We start from the raw sequence: 15,151 nt of genomic DNA, 5'->3' as shown, positions 1-15,151 counted from the left end.
CATGATGTAGACGTCTTTGGGATGTGATGGGGATTTATTATTATACATTTGGCTAATTTTTTTTGGGGATGTCTTTGAATGTCTATGGATATAAGGAGGAATAGTGGGAAAATGGAAGGGGGAGTTGTTATTGGGATATTCACATGATGTAGGGCAATAATAGTTCAGACTCTATAGAAGTCATTGAATTTTGATTTTATAGCGTATTCAGATGGTTTACGGTACCATAAAGACCATGAATGAATGAAGCCTTGGAATATAATTTTGAGCAGCATAATGTAGTCACTAGGGTGCTGCTAGGTAGCCGCTTTGAGAACAAGACAGTATGATGCTCTTGAACTGCGTGATAACTGCTTTCTGCTTAGTTTTTCAGCTCAATTAGCTGCATTTTAACGAATCTACACCGAAAGAAGCTAATACTCCAGGCGACGGCTTGAGCTAAATTTTCATGCTTATCGGTATAGTTTCCGAATCTAGATTTCAACATGTCAAGATGAATCTATCATTACAAGTTAAAAGCCTCTGTGTCCGAGTTGGTAAGAGACCAGAAATCTGTAATCTTGCCTTCAGTGAGATCATGAGTTCGAATCTTATCAGAGGATAAACTTTCAATATATAACTTAGGAAATTACCGAGATTGAATTCAAAGTTACAAGTTCCACTTAGATTTTTAATGAAAAACTTGATTAGACTTCATGTAAAGTTCGAGTCTTAATCGAGTTCTGCTCGATAAAACTTGAGTCATTTTCAAACTTCTACAAATCATCGATATGACTACATTTCGTGTAATTTTCACGACTATTCAACTAGGTATGGATTGAAAATGAATGAATGATGGATTAACTTGGGATCTATAATGTTAATTCGTTAAGTCTCTCAGTCAAGTCTTATTTTCGACAAATTTTTGATTCCGAAGATCGAATAGAAATTCAAATCGCATCCATGAACTCACAATTTATAGATCTCAATACATTCATCTTCCAATTGACCTGATTTATATTGCAGCAAAAATCTGCATTTGAAAAGGATTATTTGACTGTCAAACCAACATGCCAGAAAGACCAGCTAACCAACCTTGAAAGCAAATTTTCCAGCATCTTGCGTAATTTCAAATTCTATTAATATCAAAAGAACCTCGACTTGCTGGCTCAAAAAACAAAAAAAAGTTGACCCGAAAGAAGAATCTTTTGGGTTTAAGAAAATTACATTAAGAAAAGAGAAAAGGGATTAATGAGCTCTCAAACCTTAAAGTTCCATCCCAACTGTCTACATCCTGCATTTACCATTTTTTAAATGTGTTTCTTATTAATTGTATTTTTTTTTTTTGAGATTTTATTTTCATTTTTAATGCATTTTTCATTTATATTTTTTTCTTTAAATGTGTAAATACTTTTTTCATTAATTCGTTTAAAGTTATTCACTAAAACATTGTTTCATGCTTAACTCATGACATTAGGATTTAAACATTTTTTTATCTGCGCATTTACTCTTTTACAATATTTGAGGCGTAGGTAAGAATAAAAAGTTTTTTTTAGTTCTTTCTCATTTTTCCACAAAAAAGAGACATTATTCCTTTATAAAACAGCAAAAATAATTATTGTGTGTAATTTATAGAGCATCCATTTGCAATGTCACACGACTGACTCAACTATGAAGGCGTTGCCATCATCATTTCTCTCATTTCTTAATTTGATTTCTGTTCCGGTAATTAAATTTTGCTGCTGTAGTGAATTTAAAAGTTGTACGACTTTTTTTTTTTTTAGTCAAACTTCTTATGCCGTACTCTGCTATGGATATTAAAAGAGATAACAGAGCACCGGAGCGTAAATTAAAAACTTTTGCTGCGTTAAACTCTTCTTTTCTTCTTCCTTTCTTATGTTCTTCTTATTTCGTCTTAAAACGGGATAAAGTCATAGGGATGAAAAAATAAGAGCAAAGAAAGGAAGAAGCAAAAAAATAATTTTTTTTGTAAACTTTTTCATTCTCATTTCTTTTTTATTTTATTTCCTCAAACTTGTGGTCTATTTCATCCAACACTTTAATGTTAATTTATTTAAGAGGACCCATTAAAATTACATTAACTATTAAAACAAAAAATGATGACAATAAAAGTCCTAATGAGTAATAACTTGAACATAAAAATGTTGTGGCTGACGATGTCACTGCTGATACTGAAGACTCATCTGTAAGAAAATAGGAATGAGCATAATTTCTTTTTTTTTTGTGACGATGAGAGCGAAAAAATGAATAATAAATTTTGTCATTAATTTATTGCCTTTTTGCGACCAAAAATTATGTTGCGGGACACAACTTTTTTTAAGCGCAAGGAAGCAAGGAAATAAATTCCCGCCTTTTTTTTCAGAAAAAAAAAATAAGAATTATTCCTTTTCACTCTTGCTATGTAGCTAAAAAAATGTACAATGAACATAAAATTTTATGAACCATACCATTGATGACATTTAGTGTGATTTGAAGTGGATAGGAGTTTGAGGGACTGCAAGAATAATTTCCTGTAATGAAGAAAAATGATAGAAAAAAAAGAGTTGAAAAATTATTTTGCAAGAAAGTTTCATTTTTATGGTTTTCAATAATCCAGTAATGGATTGGGAAGGTCTTTCATTGTGCTACTAAGTTGTGAATTATTGAAAATGTTTCTGAGAGATTTTTTAAAAATTTATGCAGATTTAAATTTGCTTTTTAAAGAGTTTTAAGAGTTAATGTAAATTAGCTGATTGACCTAATTATTTTTCATTAATATTTGTGATTATTACAAAATATGAATTTAACAGTTCAAGTAATCTAGCATTTAGCTCAAGCTCTTAAAGTAACAACAGCAGAATTTGTGAATTGCAAGAAATCGCGAGAAAGACCGATAAATTCTTGGATTGGATGTGTTGAAAAGGACGCTAAAGTCCTTAATATCCCGATCTGGCAGATTTTACATTTCAAATGCAGATTTTATATAATTCAATTAGTGGCCGTTCATTTGTTACCTAACATGTTAAAACGGCTCTTTAGAATTCTCCTCTTATTCTCCCCGTGTAACCAGTTTTTCTTGAAAAAACTGTCACATAATCAAAGACTATCATCATTTCCTCTAAAACCAGTATATATAAAGTGATGCGCCAAATTGATAGCTTATTGAAGGCAATTAATTCCCAACTTGACTGTATTGCATGACTCAGGATTAATTATTGTGCCTAACTACAAATTGTATGTTGTGTGTCACGAATCAGTGATAGAAAAACTAATTGAATCCACCTTTATATTCCGGGAATTCGTGATGTAAGGGGTCACTTGTTTATTACACGAAAATGGATATGATTGAATCTCCCTATCCCCTTCTTGTTCTATGAAACGTAACAAAACTCAAACTATACTTCCTTTACGTTACGTAAGGAGTAAGTGAACGGACCCTAAGAGGCAGGAACGAAGTTACTTTATTCATTCGAAGATGCTCTCGATAATTTTGTTCAGACCCATAACAAATACATGAAATTACTCTTATTTCTGACCAGTTTCAAAATGGAAAAGAAGCAATTTTCTTAATTGCTGCAAATTGTCGGAAGTAGGCGTGCACCTAATGCGTCTTATCTTCTATGGCTAAGTTCCTGCTAAAAGGTTTTTATATTGACCATTCTACGACTTCTTCGACTACTTTAATTTATGAATTTACACCAAAACAATTAGCCCAACCACTTGACTAATCAAGAAGTTCCCAATCTTTTTTCAAAAGTAGCTAGTAGCTACAAAGACGAAAGTTACAGCAATAAACTCCCCAAATAAAATTATGCACAGAACTCTAAAAATTATCTTAATTCTTGAACTTTACTACATTTTTTTTAAACCAACTAAATTTTTAATGAATTTTTCCTGACATGCCTGAATACTCTCTTTATCTCAACATCTCTTCAACAACTTTAAAATGAATCCAAAACCGAATTTTTTAAAGGCATCAGAAATCCTGTTAAGCTTTCAATTTAAAAATTAAAGAACTTTTTCATCCCTTCAGCTCGAAAAATATTTTTCGAAAATGAATGCATTAAGAAATTTTTTTGCGCGGTAAGCCATAAAAAATATGCCGATGGAAATAATTTCCATTTCAAGCAACAAAACTTGATACTCTTTAAAGATTTTGAGCTTTTCTTCAACATTGTTGCTATAGATGGAATTGTGTAAGTAGGTTTGGAAAGGTTTTTTTAAATTTGTCGATGAATCGATGAAATGAGCAGTTCCCATGCCAACAAAAAGCAGACATATTGCGTCAATACAGAAGAAATTGCAACCGAGCGACAACAATTTTTTTTACGAAATTTCTGCCTCAAATCTAATTGATTTTATATAACACTGCCTTTAACATATTTTGCGTAGCAATTCAAATCACAATGTAATAATGTCAATTTTTGTGCTAAGCTTATAAGTAAGCAAAGTCATAACTCGACAATTCCTATAAATGAATAAGTGACGAAGCTCGTTCGATTACTTTTAACACGAAAAGCAGCAAGAGAAAAATTTGCATAAATTTACTCATCGCTCAAAATTGTTTTCCTTCCATTCAGTTTTTCTTAATAAAAAAAAAGCAAAAAAAAAACTTACCCGAGTCACGTTTGTTGACATTGTGTATTATGAGCGATCCAACCTGGACAGGTAACGATATAAACAACAAATTGCAAGTAGCGTCAAACAAATGATTTGATAATATTGTGACAAAAAAAAAGAAAAAAGAAAAGTGAAAATGGAAAAAGAGAGAAAAAAAAAAGAAAAATGATTGTTAGTTAAACAGTTCATTAATCAAATTTCGTTTATAGGAGCAGTTATCACACATAATTAATTAATTAGTTAATTGAATGACACACGAAACTGTTAAAGCATTGAAAATAAATTTCACATTCATGTTTCATTTGAATAGCTGTGAAGAGAGAGGTTGTTCATTAATGACGTCTATCGGAAATGTGGTAATATAAGTGATTTTTGTAGAGAGGTCCCCGACAAGTCAACGGGCAGGAAAATCAAATTTCCAATATAGAAACCGTACAAGCTGAATTGTCACGGTTTTTACAATGCGGCCCGTCATTTCCCAACATTTTCCTTGTTCGTCCCTAGTACTAGACACATAACAAGTGTGCGTCCTTAAACCTAGACATACGACTAGTATACGATTTGTCCTCTTTAGAACTAGACATACAACTAGTCATATAGAAACCCGTTCTCTCGAATTTAACAATTCAGTATCCATATTAGCTCCAGATTCTGATTTATACACTATTTGCACTTAAAGTACCCTTTGCCATTATAACTGCACGGCTGCATCAGTTTTAGTGATGTGACTATACCGTATCATAACAGTACCAGAGAAATCGGACCCTTATCCTAGAGCCTCAATCCTTTCTAAACAATCTTAGGATTATTAAATTCCTTCTATGATCCTAAAGATGCCCCCTCTAGAAGCTAATCCCTCCTGTCAAAATCTAGACTCAAACACCAAAAATCCATCCCCGTAACTTGCTTTCTGCCCCTTTCTTCCCTATCCTTCTAAACGATAGACGTCGTAAACAAATGTGAAATGTCCATTCCATAAACAAATTACGTCTTTGTTGAAAGGAAGAACTTACAACATTTGGAATATCACCATCGCTATCAGGCTGTCCGCGATCTAATTTAATTTTCCATTTTTGCTGATTTTCGCCTAATAATTGATGTGCATCATGATACCAGATTATGTATGATGGTGGTTCTAAAGCTCCTCGTACAACGCAATGCAAAACCACTGTGCTGCCAGCCTTCACATATCGGTCAGGATCACCAATTAACTCCGTCCTTGGTACTATAAATAAAAGTCAAGCATGAGGATTATTTTTTGTATGCATGAACTATTCTGAATAATAATTGTACGACTCCATATTTGAAATTTTAATAAAAATTTATTCAATTAATGTGGTTTTGTTGGCCATTGCCAAAAAAATATCACTTTTTATTTCAGCATGACTGAAAAATTATACAAAAAATTCACGCTTAGATCATTGAAGTATCACAGAATAATAAACGACAATTATGTGGTTATGCAAAAGCGTATTAATGAAATTTTTATGAAAATACCATTATTTGAGGAAGCATATTCTAGCATGAATGATTTAAAATATTTACGCGCGCTATAATACCATATGTGGAGCATTAACAAAACATGACTTTTTCTCTCTTTTATATACATTCAAATTCATTCTTTTTTTTTATTTTTTGTTTCTCTGAATTTTTATATATATTTTTTTATATTCTATAGCGATACACTTACTAGCTTATAAACATATAGACACACACAATCGTTATCAAAATATGGCACTTTTCCAAAAAACAAAAAAAATTTCACATGCTAAAAAGGAAAATTCATAGGCATCGGCGTCATGTTATTAAAATTTCAAATATGTGTTTTATATTTTTTTTTTGTGTTCATATACTTTACTTACCAACAACATGCAGATGAACTCGGGCGCTGACTTTTGGTTCGGTTGAGACTTGACACTCATATAATCCAGCGTCACGTGCCTGGAAGGTACAATGAATGTTGTTTTAATGAAGTGTTTTGAGATTAACGAGAACAAGAGCTGAATAAGAAGCCATTTAGTGCATTTTGAACAGCTTTAAATGACCAGAATTGATATTTATTGGGAATACACTGAGGTAGATGTGAGGTGGGAATGTTCTGGATATTTAAAAGGTAAATGGCTATCTTCAGGATGTAAATTGGAGCGTCGTTCACTTATGGCGTTTGGAAGTCAAATAGAAATGATGAAGGCATCAGCAGCTGATTTTCCAATAGACATCATAAGCATGATGACTGAGCAGACTGGAATTTGGAATATTGAGTAAGTATTGAGTCATATGTAGTCAAATCTGTCAATCCAATAGTGGGGTCTCTGTGGCCGATTAATTAGGCTGGATATCTGCATCACTCTTTGTGAGTACGTAGGTTCGATTCTCACCAGAGACCGATCTATCAATCATTGTACTGAGTTTAGAACTCGAAGTCGACTCAAATTTTATATGAAGTTGAGTCGAATTGAGTCGACTTTTTCATACAAAATCAGTGTCCACAATTCAGAGCTCGAGTGTAGAGCGTAGCTGATAGTACAAGGACTTACATAATGCTCATCGACATTACCAATAAGTGAACGACATCCCAGTATTCTTGCACAAAATTTAGGAATCATTTAAGCACTGAATTTCCCCACCCACCCAACATTAAATACACATTTACTTACTTGAACGTATTTAATTTGTAGCGTCCATAGGCCAGTGTTTTCAACATAGAACGATTGAAACCGTTCATCTGCTATAAAAGTCATTCTGTTATAATTGTTATTATTTCACGGTCGATTGCAAAAACAGGACATCATCAATGACAAAACCATTAGCATGGAATATGAAATGAATGGGGGAGTAAAAAAAGAGAGAAGTCATTAGCATACTTTTTTTCTCGATTTAATTCCATTATGTATATGCATAGAAAATATATTGGCAAATATATATATAAAATGGAAGTCGTTGAATTATTCCACAGATCGGCCATATTTTCTATACATTCAAAGTCTCTTGATGATAATACATTTTTCATCACCACAACAATGTTAAACTTACCTATCTACAGTCAATATATGGTCGTCTCTGACGCGAACCCATGATACAGATTTATTAATTATTTGCTTTACCTACAATAACAATAACAGTAAATCAATTAATTAATGATAATTAAAAGGAACTTTATTTTTTATTTTTTATCCGAGCAGCTCTTGTTGTTGTTATGCAGCAACCTCGGATCTTGTTGCATAGCTTGACTATAAAGGATTCTCTCTCCTTTTTTATTGTTATGATTATTATGTACAACGCCTCCCATTTTTTTTTCTTCTTCGTTCTGCTCAATATACAACAGACTATATTCATATTTTGTTGCATTAATAGCACTCAACGATTCAGCGCGGGTTTAATGAATTGAAGAATTATTGTTATTTAAATTAACTTGATGGAGAGAACCCCGAGTAAAAAAAGGGGAAAAAAATATTCAAATTAACACAATGTACGTACATATTTTATATTGTTGAGTATATTTACGATGATGGCAATGATCAATTTTATAAATAACAATATATATGCAACAACATTATTACTTTTACGCTATACAATTTAATATATATGTGTTACTGACATGCTATGTTTGCGCTCAATTGTTGTTGTTGTTACTTTTCATTTGCATCATTAGCTTACATCTTTAACAAATAAGCATTTCACTATATTATTAAAACATATAAACATTAACGATAAATCGATATTTTGTAATTTGTAAAAAAAAAATATCAACTTCAGAGCACATTTCCTCTGTCGTTCAAAGAATGTAAATTTCAAGGTCTTTTTGATGTTGTTGTAACTTTTAGGCTTTTGGCTCTTGATTAGGGAAATTTTTTGATATTGGAATATTTTTTTATTTAACACCTGTCGTTGGCATGAAAATGAGAAAATTTCTTCTTTTATCTACATAATTTTAACAAACAAATTCCTGTAAGTTCAATAAACAGCCTTGAAAGCTTGTCTTAGCCAAGCAGGCAAAGTGCTTGCTTTCAATAGCACGGCATGGAAAGGGTAATGCTCGCTAATATGTTCAAGCAGTATTGTTTTGTTGGGAATTCTATCAGGTAAGAACAGGGAATTTTCGAACAGACAGGAGGCATTCTCATGAAATTTGTTACAAAATTAAGCATTCTCAATTAAATTGATTTAGTATACTCATAAGCATGCTTATGTCATTTTGATGAGTATGCTAATGGATGTTTGGATTATGTTTAGAATTGGCTGTTGTAATTTTAAGAATTAGGGACTTTTGTGGAATTTGAGTCTTGATATTCAATAAACTATCAAAATTACGTTAAAATAATCAGCAATAAATGCTTGAAATATTAATATTTCGGAACTAGTTGGAACATATCAACACGGACAGAGTCCCGCCAACAACACAGCAGATTAAAGCCTTAGTTATAGCGTACCAATACTCTATGCTTCATGTTTGTGCTATTTAAAACATGAAGGTAGTCAAAAGGGTTCAAGAGACTTACGAAGAATTTGGAATAAAAATTCAGTTGGAAAACAGTTCGAATTCCTGTTAAATATTTTGGCAAATCAGCCAGAACCCCTGAATGAAGCATCAAAAATAACTCAAATTCCTTAAAAAATTCAGGGCATTTTACTACTAAAATTTTAAATTGGTTCGCGGCTATTCTATTTACCAAAATGTTCCTAACATTTCCTACATTTTACATGTTCTTCAAAACTACAACATACTTCCAGAAAAGCTCAACTTTAAATTTAGACACAAATGTTATGATTCCAAAGTATGCCGTAAACCAAAAAGTTTACAACTACGCCTTTATAAGGAGCTTTTGAAAGTTTATGTTGTTGATATAAGAATGTAAATACATGAGCCATTTCTCAGGGCCCCAGCATATTAAAAAAAAGTAAAAGCAAACAAAACATTTCCAAGAATATCCTCAGGAAATATTATCGGCAAGGCTTTCTCAGAACTATGGCCACACAAAACAATGCTTTATATTTATTTGGACGAGAAACTTTTGAGTAGGAAAATAAATTTTGTGAATTTTTTTGAATGGTTTGTTTGTGAAGTTCCATTGAACTTGCTGGAAAATGTAATGAGCTTGAGAGAAATTTAAGTAGAAGACATAAACAGAAAGCAGGTGTTCAAATTTCTTGAATGAGATTTTCTCGCTTCGTTCCAGATTTTAATATTTAAAGCAATAAATGGAGTCAAATTTTCGGACATTGACCTACTTTTATTGTAGTTGCTTCAATATTCCTTTACTGTTGCGTTGGTTCCTAGCTTATAATGCGAGTTAAACTGTTTCTATTTAATTTATAGTCTTAAAATATTTACAAGAGCTGCTAGATATAGTTAAACGACGCAAACAAGACATATACAGAATATACAGAATTAGAATTGAGAATTTAATATTTTATTAAGTTTATTTTCCTTCAGTAAATTACGGTTTGGCTTTTTTCGATTCAGACATGGAAAGTTTTACTACATACAATCCACAGATGTAGTTATTTTAACAGTTAGAGCCATGACTCATGAGTATTAAAAAAAGTAATTAATCCCAACTGTAAATCGAGGTTATCTCAAGGTTATCTCTTATCGATGACCTCGATTAGTGTTAGAGCACCCCAGAGGTCGAAGTCGATGCGAAAAGCTCACTTTACTTCGCTTGAATCGACTCGGTTTCAAGTCAGCTCGAGCGAACACAAAAAAAAAAGAATTCGGTTTTGCCTCGACTAAAGTGAACACGTTTTTTGTGTCCACTCGAGTAGAGTTGAGACCGATTGAGATTTTAGCGAAGTAATGTGAAGTGATATCGACTTCATTTCACCAACTTCGACCTCTGGAGCACCATAACAGAAAAAGTGACCGCTTTTAGGTTCCGTAGTGGTATTTGTGTATTATGGAAGCATTCTCTTTAACTGTAAGGGATAATTTTGGGGTTTTGATCAGAAATTCATCTGAAAATTGTAATATTGAATGGCCGTTTACCTTTTACATCTAAGGAGGGTGAGGAAGGAGGATAAATTTGATCTAAATTATAGAACTTCCGTAAACGGTCTCGAAAAGTTGTCGAATATTTTGAATATTTAGTTAATTATATTTCCTTGGTATTAGTAGCCGTGCTATGGCAGTATACTCTGGGGTGTATCCAAATAGAGGAGATTTAGGGGTCAACCCTCAATCATTTTATCCTGATCTAGCTATGCACTTAGGCTAAGCACTTAAATCGCATCCAACAGTATGTCATTACTTAAATTCATTATTATTCAGTATTTAATTCCAACCCATTTTTAAAATTGTGCAGTACAACAACAGATGACTATTAACTTTAACTACTTCCCACAATAATAACTCCAACGAACCCCTTCCTCTCATAAAAAATTTGCAATCATCATAAAACAAATCAACTAAAAATTACAAATAAACTTCAAAATAACACAAAAAAATTCTCGATAGCTACATTGAAGTGGACATAATAATATCAAAAAGGGTCCTCAAAGTGACCAAACAATAATAACTTTCAGATATTTTTTATTGAGTAAATAATCTGATAATTTTTCCTTCTCTTCCTTTGTTCCTTTACACAACGAACCTTTTTTATTTCTTAAAAATAATGTTATAAGAAGCGAGAAAAAGTAATACAAGCCTTTTGCCGTTGCCAATGATAATCTAATAAAAATGGAAAATCGACTTTTAAAAATCCAAATATACATAACTTTATAGCATTTGTAATGAAACCAAAATTTACTATTATTATCATCATTACACTTTAAAGGCAATAAAATAACGACATTCTGCTGATGTGGGTCATTTTCATTCTGCCATTTCTCAAATCCTATCGAAAAAAATCAAGAGAATGAGCTTTTTTTGAGGGGGGTCATTTGGATGTTATGTGATGCTGGAAATTGATGTGAATTTTAAGAGCATTTTTAATGGTGTTTAAAGGATGTTTAAGGGTATTTTTAAGGAGGTTCGTTGCACAGATCAAATGAAATTCATGGGTTCTCTTAGATAGTGGTTCTGGCTTGCTCTATCGAGGGCTTTTGTCTGATAATTCTGAATAGTATTCATTTAATAGCTTTATATGCGTCAACATTCTTAAAACAAAATAAATCAACCTCTAAAGCGACACATAGTAGGTGAAGGGTATGTATAGGAAACCCAAATGAATTCCAAGCTCATTGTGGCTTCTGAATGGCTTTTAAATGAAGCCTTGTGCTAACTATGTCTTTTCAAATTTCTATCAAGACGTGGAAATCTCCAAAAACCTCAATAAACCCCAAAACATCTCCACAATTTCTGGCATAATATAGGAAATCTCATTGCATATCCCTAACCTCATCAACTGTATTGTTAGATATTTTGGGATACTTTGTAGTTTCCGCCCCTTGACTGTCACCCAACATCCAAACAACCCCCATTCTGAAACGTACAAGAATCAGAAAGAGGAAATAGGGAAATCATTGCCAATGGTTAGTATTGCCCCCAAAAAAAGCAAAAAAATTAAGAGAAAAAGGTTCAATTTCCCATGGACATTGAAAATAAAAAATATGTGTGTATGGATGTCGAAATGAGAAGGAATCGAGAAAAAAATAAGAATCGAAAGGAGAAGAGAGAAAATTGAAAGGAAGAGCTGACATCAGACGGGGAAAAAAAAACTTTTCGATAATTTTTATTCATTTTATTTATGGTTCAGTTTCCTTAATTTAATGATCGGTTTATCGTGTTCATTATTGTGCCATTCTTTATACAGACATTGGTTTTCTTCGTTTTAACTTCCACATTTCTCACATCTAGAATGCTTTACGTTTTGGCTGTTGTGTATATAAAAAAAAACTTTCAGTTATCTTCCTCCTTTTTAGCTCATTTTATTTCCTTTCGTGCCTATCTCATACCCTAACGCCATCGCTACAATATTCATCACCACTTAAATGCTTGGCAAAAAAAAATTTATTGCCTAATTATTGCTTTTGGGATTGTTTTTTACTCACATGTCTATTTACGAATGTGTATGGCCAAAAAAAAAAGGCCAAAGTGGAAGTGAGAAGAAACAAAAGAGGCTTATCAAAAAAAAGTGGAAGAAGAATGGAAATAAAAGCCTGCTGAATGGAATGTAATATAACCTAACTCATGACAGTTGTTGGATGCATAAGGGGATAGTATTCGTTTTGTAATCAACATAACGATTACTTCAACATTTTATTTTTCCCAAACGTAACTTCGACTCATCATTTATGAGCATGACGTTGTATGCAATGTAAATACTGAAGAATAAAGAGCTTGGTTTGTGAGTTTATATTAGCGGAATGAGAATAATGCGCATTTAGGGCATTTGATTGAGTTGTTGTTGTCTCAAGAAGTTTTTAGTGTCAATAATTTGGTTGTTGGTCAACGCCTTGGTTTCCCGTTGTGTTGGTGACTAACAATCCATTAATTTGGATTTTTGAGTTTGATTATTTTGGCATCTTTGAAAATTATGTATCAGTATTAAATTGGCACACATTCATATGTTGTCACCAAAATGACGTAAAGGTAAGATTCCTGGAAGGCACACGAAGTAAAAAAGGCGAAAAATTCGACTCTAGGCAGATCAATTCCACGAAATCTGGCTCCAGACATGAGTCACACCGACCTGTATCTGGATTTTTCACCTTTGCTACATCGTATGCCTTCTGGGATACCCTTACACACAATATACTTGCTCTCATGGTATCATGATGCGATACATGATGTGATTATGCTCATTTTCAGCTAGTGATACTTAAGTTTCGTGGTTAATCATTGGTTCTAAGTGTATTCTAGCCTCCCCATTGTAATCTTATCACTTTAGTGTGTGTCCCGAGCGACACATCATGACGATGACATTGTAAATTCATTTTTCATGACGTCTTAATCAAGTCATGATAGCATGATACATATAATTACAATGTCAACGTAATTACATGTCACTCGGGGTGTTGATCGAGATTCTAATAGAATATGATAGTTTCTGCTTGATACTTAATGAAACTTGAATTGCATGAAATCAAGAGGGCCATAAATAGGGTGGCCAGAGGATTTTCGGGGCTTGAAACCGGAACTTCAAAAGGAAAATGTTCAAAATTTGTCTTTTCAAAAATCGGGACATTTTGAAGCATTGTCGAGACACTGCAGCATGGAAGAAAAGTACAGCAGCGTCCCGGCAAAAATACAGCTGATGGCCGCTCTAGTCATAAATCAAATGTTCTGGACACCATAAATGAACAAACCATCATCAAAAACTTAAAAACTTTTCCCATGAATCATAAAAAGCTTCAATTGAAGTTTATAACAATACAGTCTGCCACTCTACAGTTTAAAGCTTTCAGACTCTGTAATCAGATTGAATTCTAATGTAATTTCAAGTTCTAAAATCTACTTGAATTTTCATAGAAATTCTTTATCCGTTAATGGAAGACAATTTCTAAAAAGCTTTCACAAAATTCACAACCCCTTAAAATTCTATTAAATTTAAATAAACATTAGAATCTTTCATACCCTTATAATTTCAAGTAATTCCATAAAACTAAAATTACAACTAATTCCAAGTGCACAAAAGCTGATAACTGCCTTTTCGTCCATTTCCAGAATTAAAATCCCCCATTACGTAATCCATTTTAGTCAATGCCAAAGCGTACAACAATGGAAATATTTTCATGAGAAAATACAGCTTTTGAGTGAGGAGAAAAGTGGATCGTAAAACAGAGAATTAAAAAAAAAATATTTTATGATGCTTCATGCAAAATTTTTCATGAATCCATAGAAATATGTGCATGTGTAGATGTTATATGTTTGTGGTTAAGATGTTAAGGCATACATTTCATTTTCAAATATATATTTTTTTGTCGGTTACGCTCAACAAGTCTAGCTGCATTGCAAAAATTTGATAAAAAAACACAATTTTGTCTGTTGTGCATGAAGGCATATGATGAGTGCTTTTTGTGGATTATATCAAGAGGTTCAATTGATTCTTTTATGCTGCAATTTTCTATGATAATAGAAAGAGCTTAATAGCTTGATGAAATATTTTCTTGATAAATTATGAAAATTGAAATTTAATTTCAGTAGCTGGAGCATGAAACATTAAAGCTGGATGTAGATTGATGATATATCAAGCCACACCATCCAATCTACGCGCTTGAATCTCAGACACTAATGAAAAGTTGCTTTATCTTTCATTTGCTGCCTTGTAATTCCATTCGATGCAATATAAACGTAATAAAATTGAAATACATGTAGCCAGAGAAACAGCACAAATCTTATAAATACGTATATCTCTCGCCTCAGCAATAAACCATCCGACATTCAATTTTTTTTTCTTCTTTCTCCTCCTTTTTTCTGTGCCTTTTCTCTCTTTTCGTGTGTTAGATATTTATTTAGTTTTTCAGCATCAACCACCGAAAAAAAAAGCCAGAAATGAAAAAAAAAAGTTTCTAATAAAAGAAGAGAAAGGAAAAAATAAATGCAAAACCCATAAATTGTGTGCGGATGTAATTTATGGGTATTATACACTCTTTTTTTATAGTTTCTTCAGGC

The 15,151-nt window shown here is 32.5% G+C and overlaps 1 protein-coding gene across 1 annotated transcript in view; it reads right to left on the bottom strand.

Moving 5' to 3' along the window:
* Positions 1–901: 901 nt before the first annotated feature.
* LOC139093917 (lachesin-like) overlaps positions 902–15,151 on the bottom strand; it is a 62,027-nt gene continuing 47,777 nt past the window's right edge. Inside the window, exons 4-10 of the mRNA XM_070644771.1 lie at positions 7,633–7,703; positions 7,257–7,341; positions 6,462–6,540; positions 5,613–5,824; positions 4,597–4,639; positions 2,448–2,510; positions 902–2,183 (exon numbers count right to left, since the gene is read on the bottom strand). Of these exons, the coding sequence (XP_070500872.1) occupies positions 2,050–2,183; positions 2,448–2,510; positions 4,597–4,639; positions 5,613–5,824; positions 6,462–6,540; positions 7,257–7,341; positions 7,633–7,703 (687 nt within the window). The 3' untranslated portion in view covers positions 902–2,049. The remainder of the gene's footprint in view (positions 2,184–2,447; positions 2,511–4,596; positions 4,640–5,612; positions 5,825–6,461; positions 6,541–7,256; positions 7,342–7,632; positions 7,704–15,151) is intronic.

The sequence above is a fragment of the Chironomus tepperi genome, unplaced genomic scaffold, assembly GCF_022539635.2.
Source record: "Chironomus tepperi strain 1889 unplaced genomic scaffold, CSIRO-AGI_Ctep_v1 contig_346, whole genome shotgun sequence".
In the NCBI taxonomy this organism is placed as follows: Eukaryota; Metazoa; Arthropoda; class Insecta; order Diptera; family Chironomidae; genus Chironomus; species Chironomus tepperi.
Note: the sequence above shows the minus strand (reverse complement) of the source record. Positions and strands in the feature narration are given on the sequence as shown.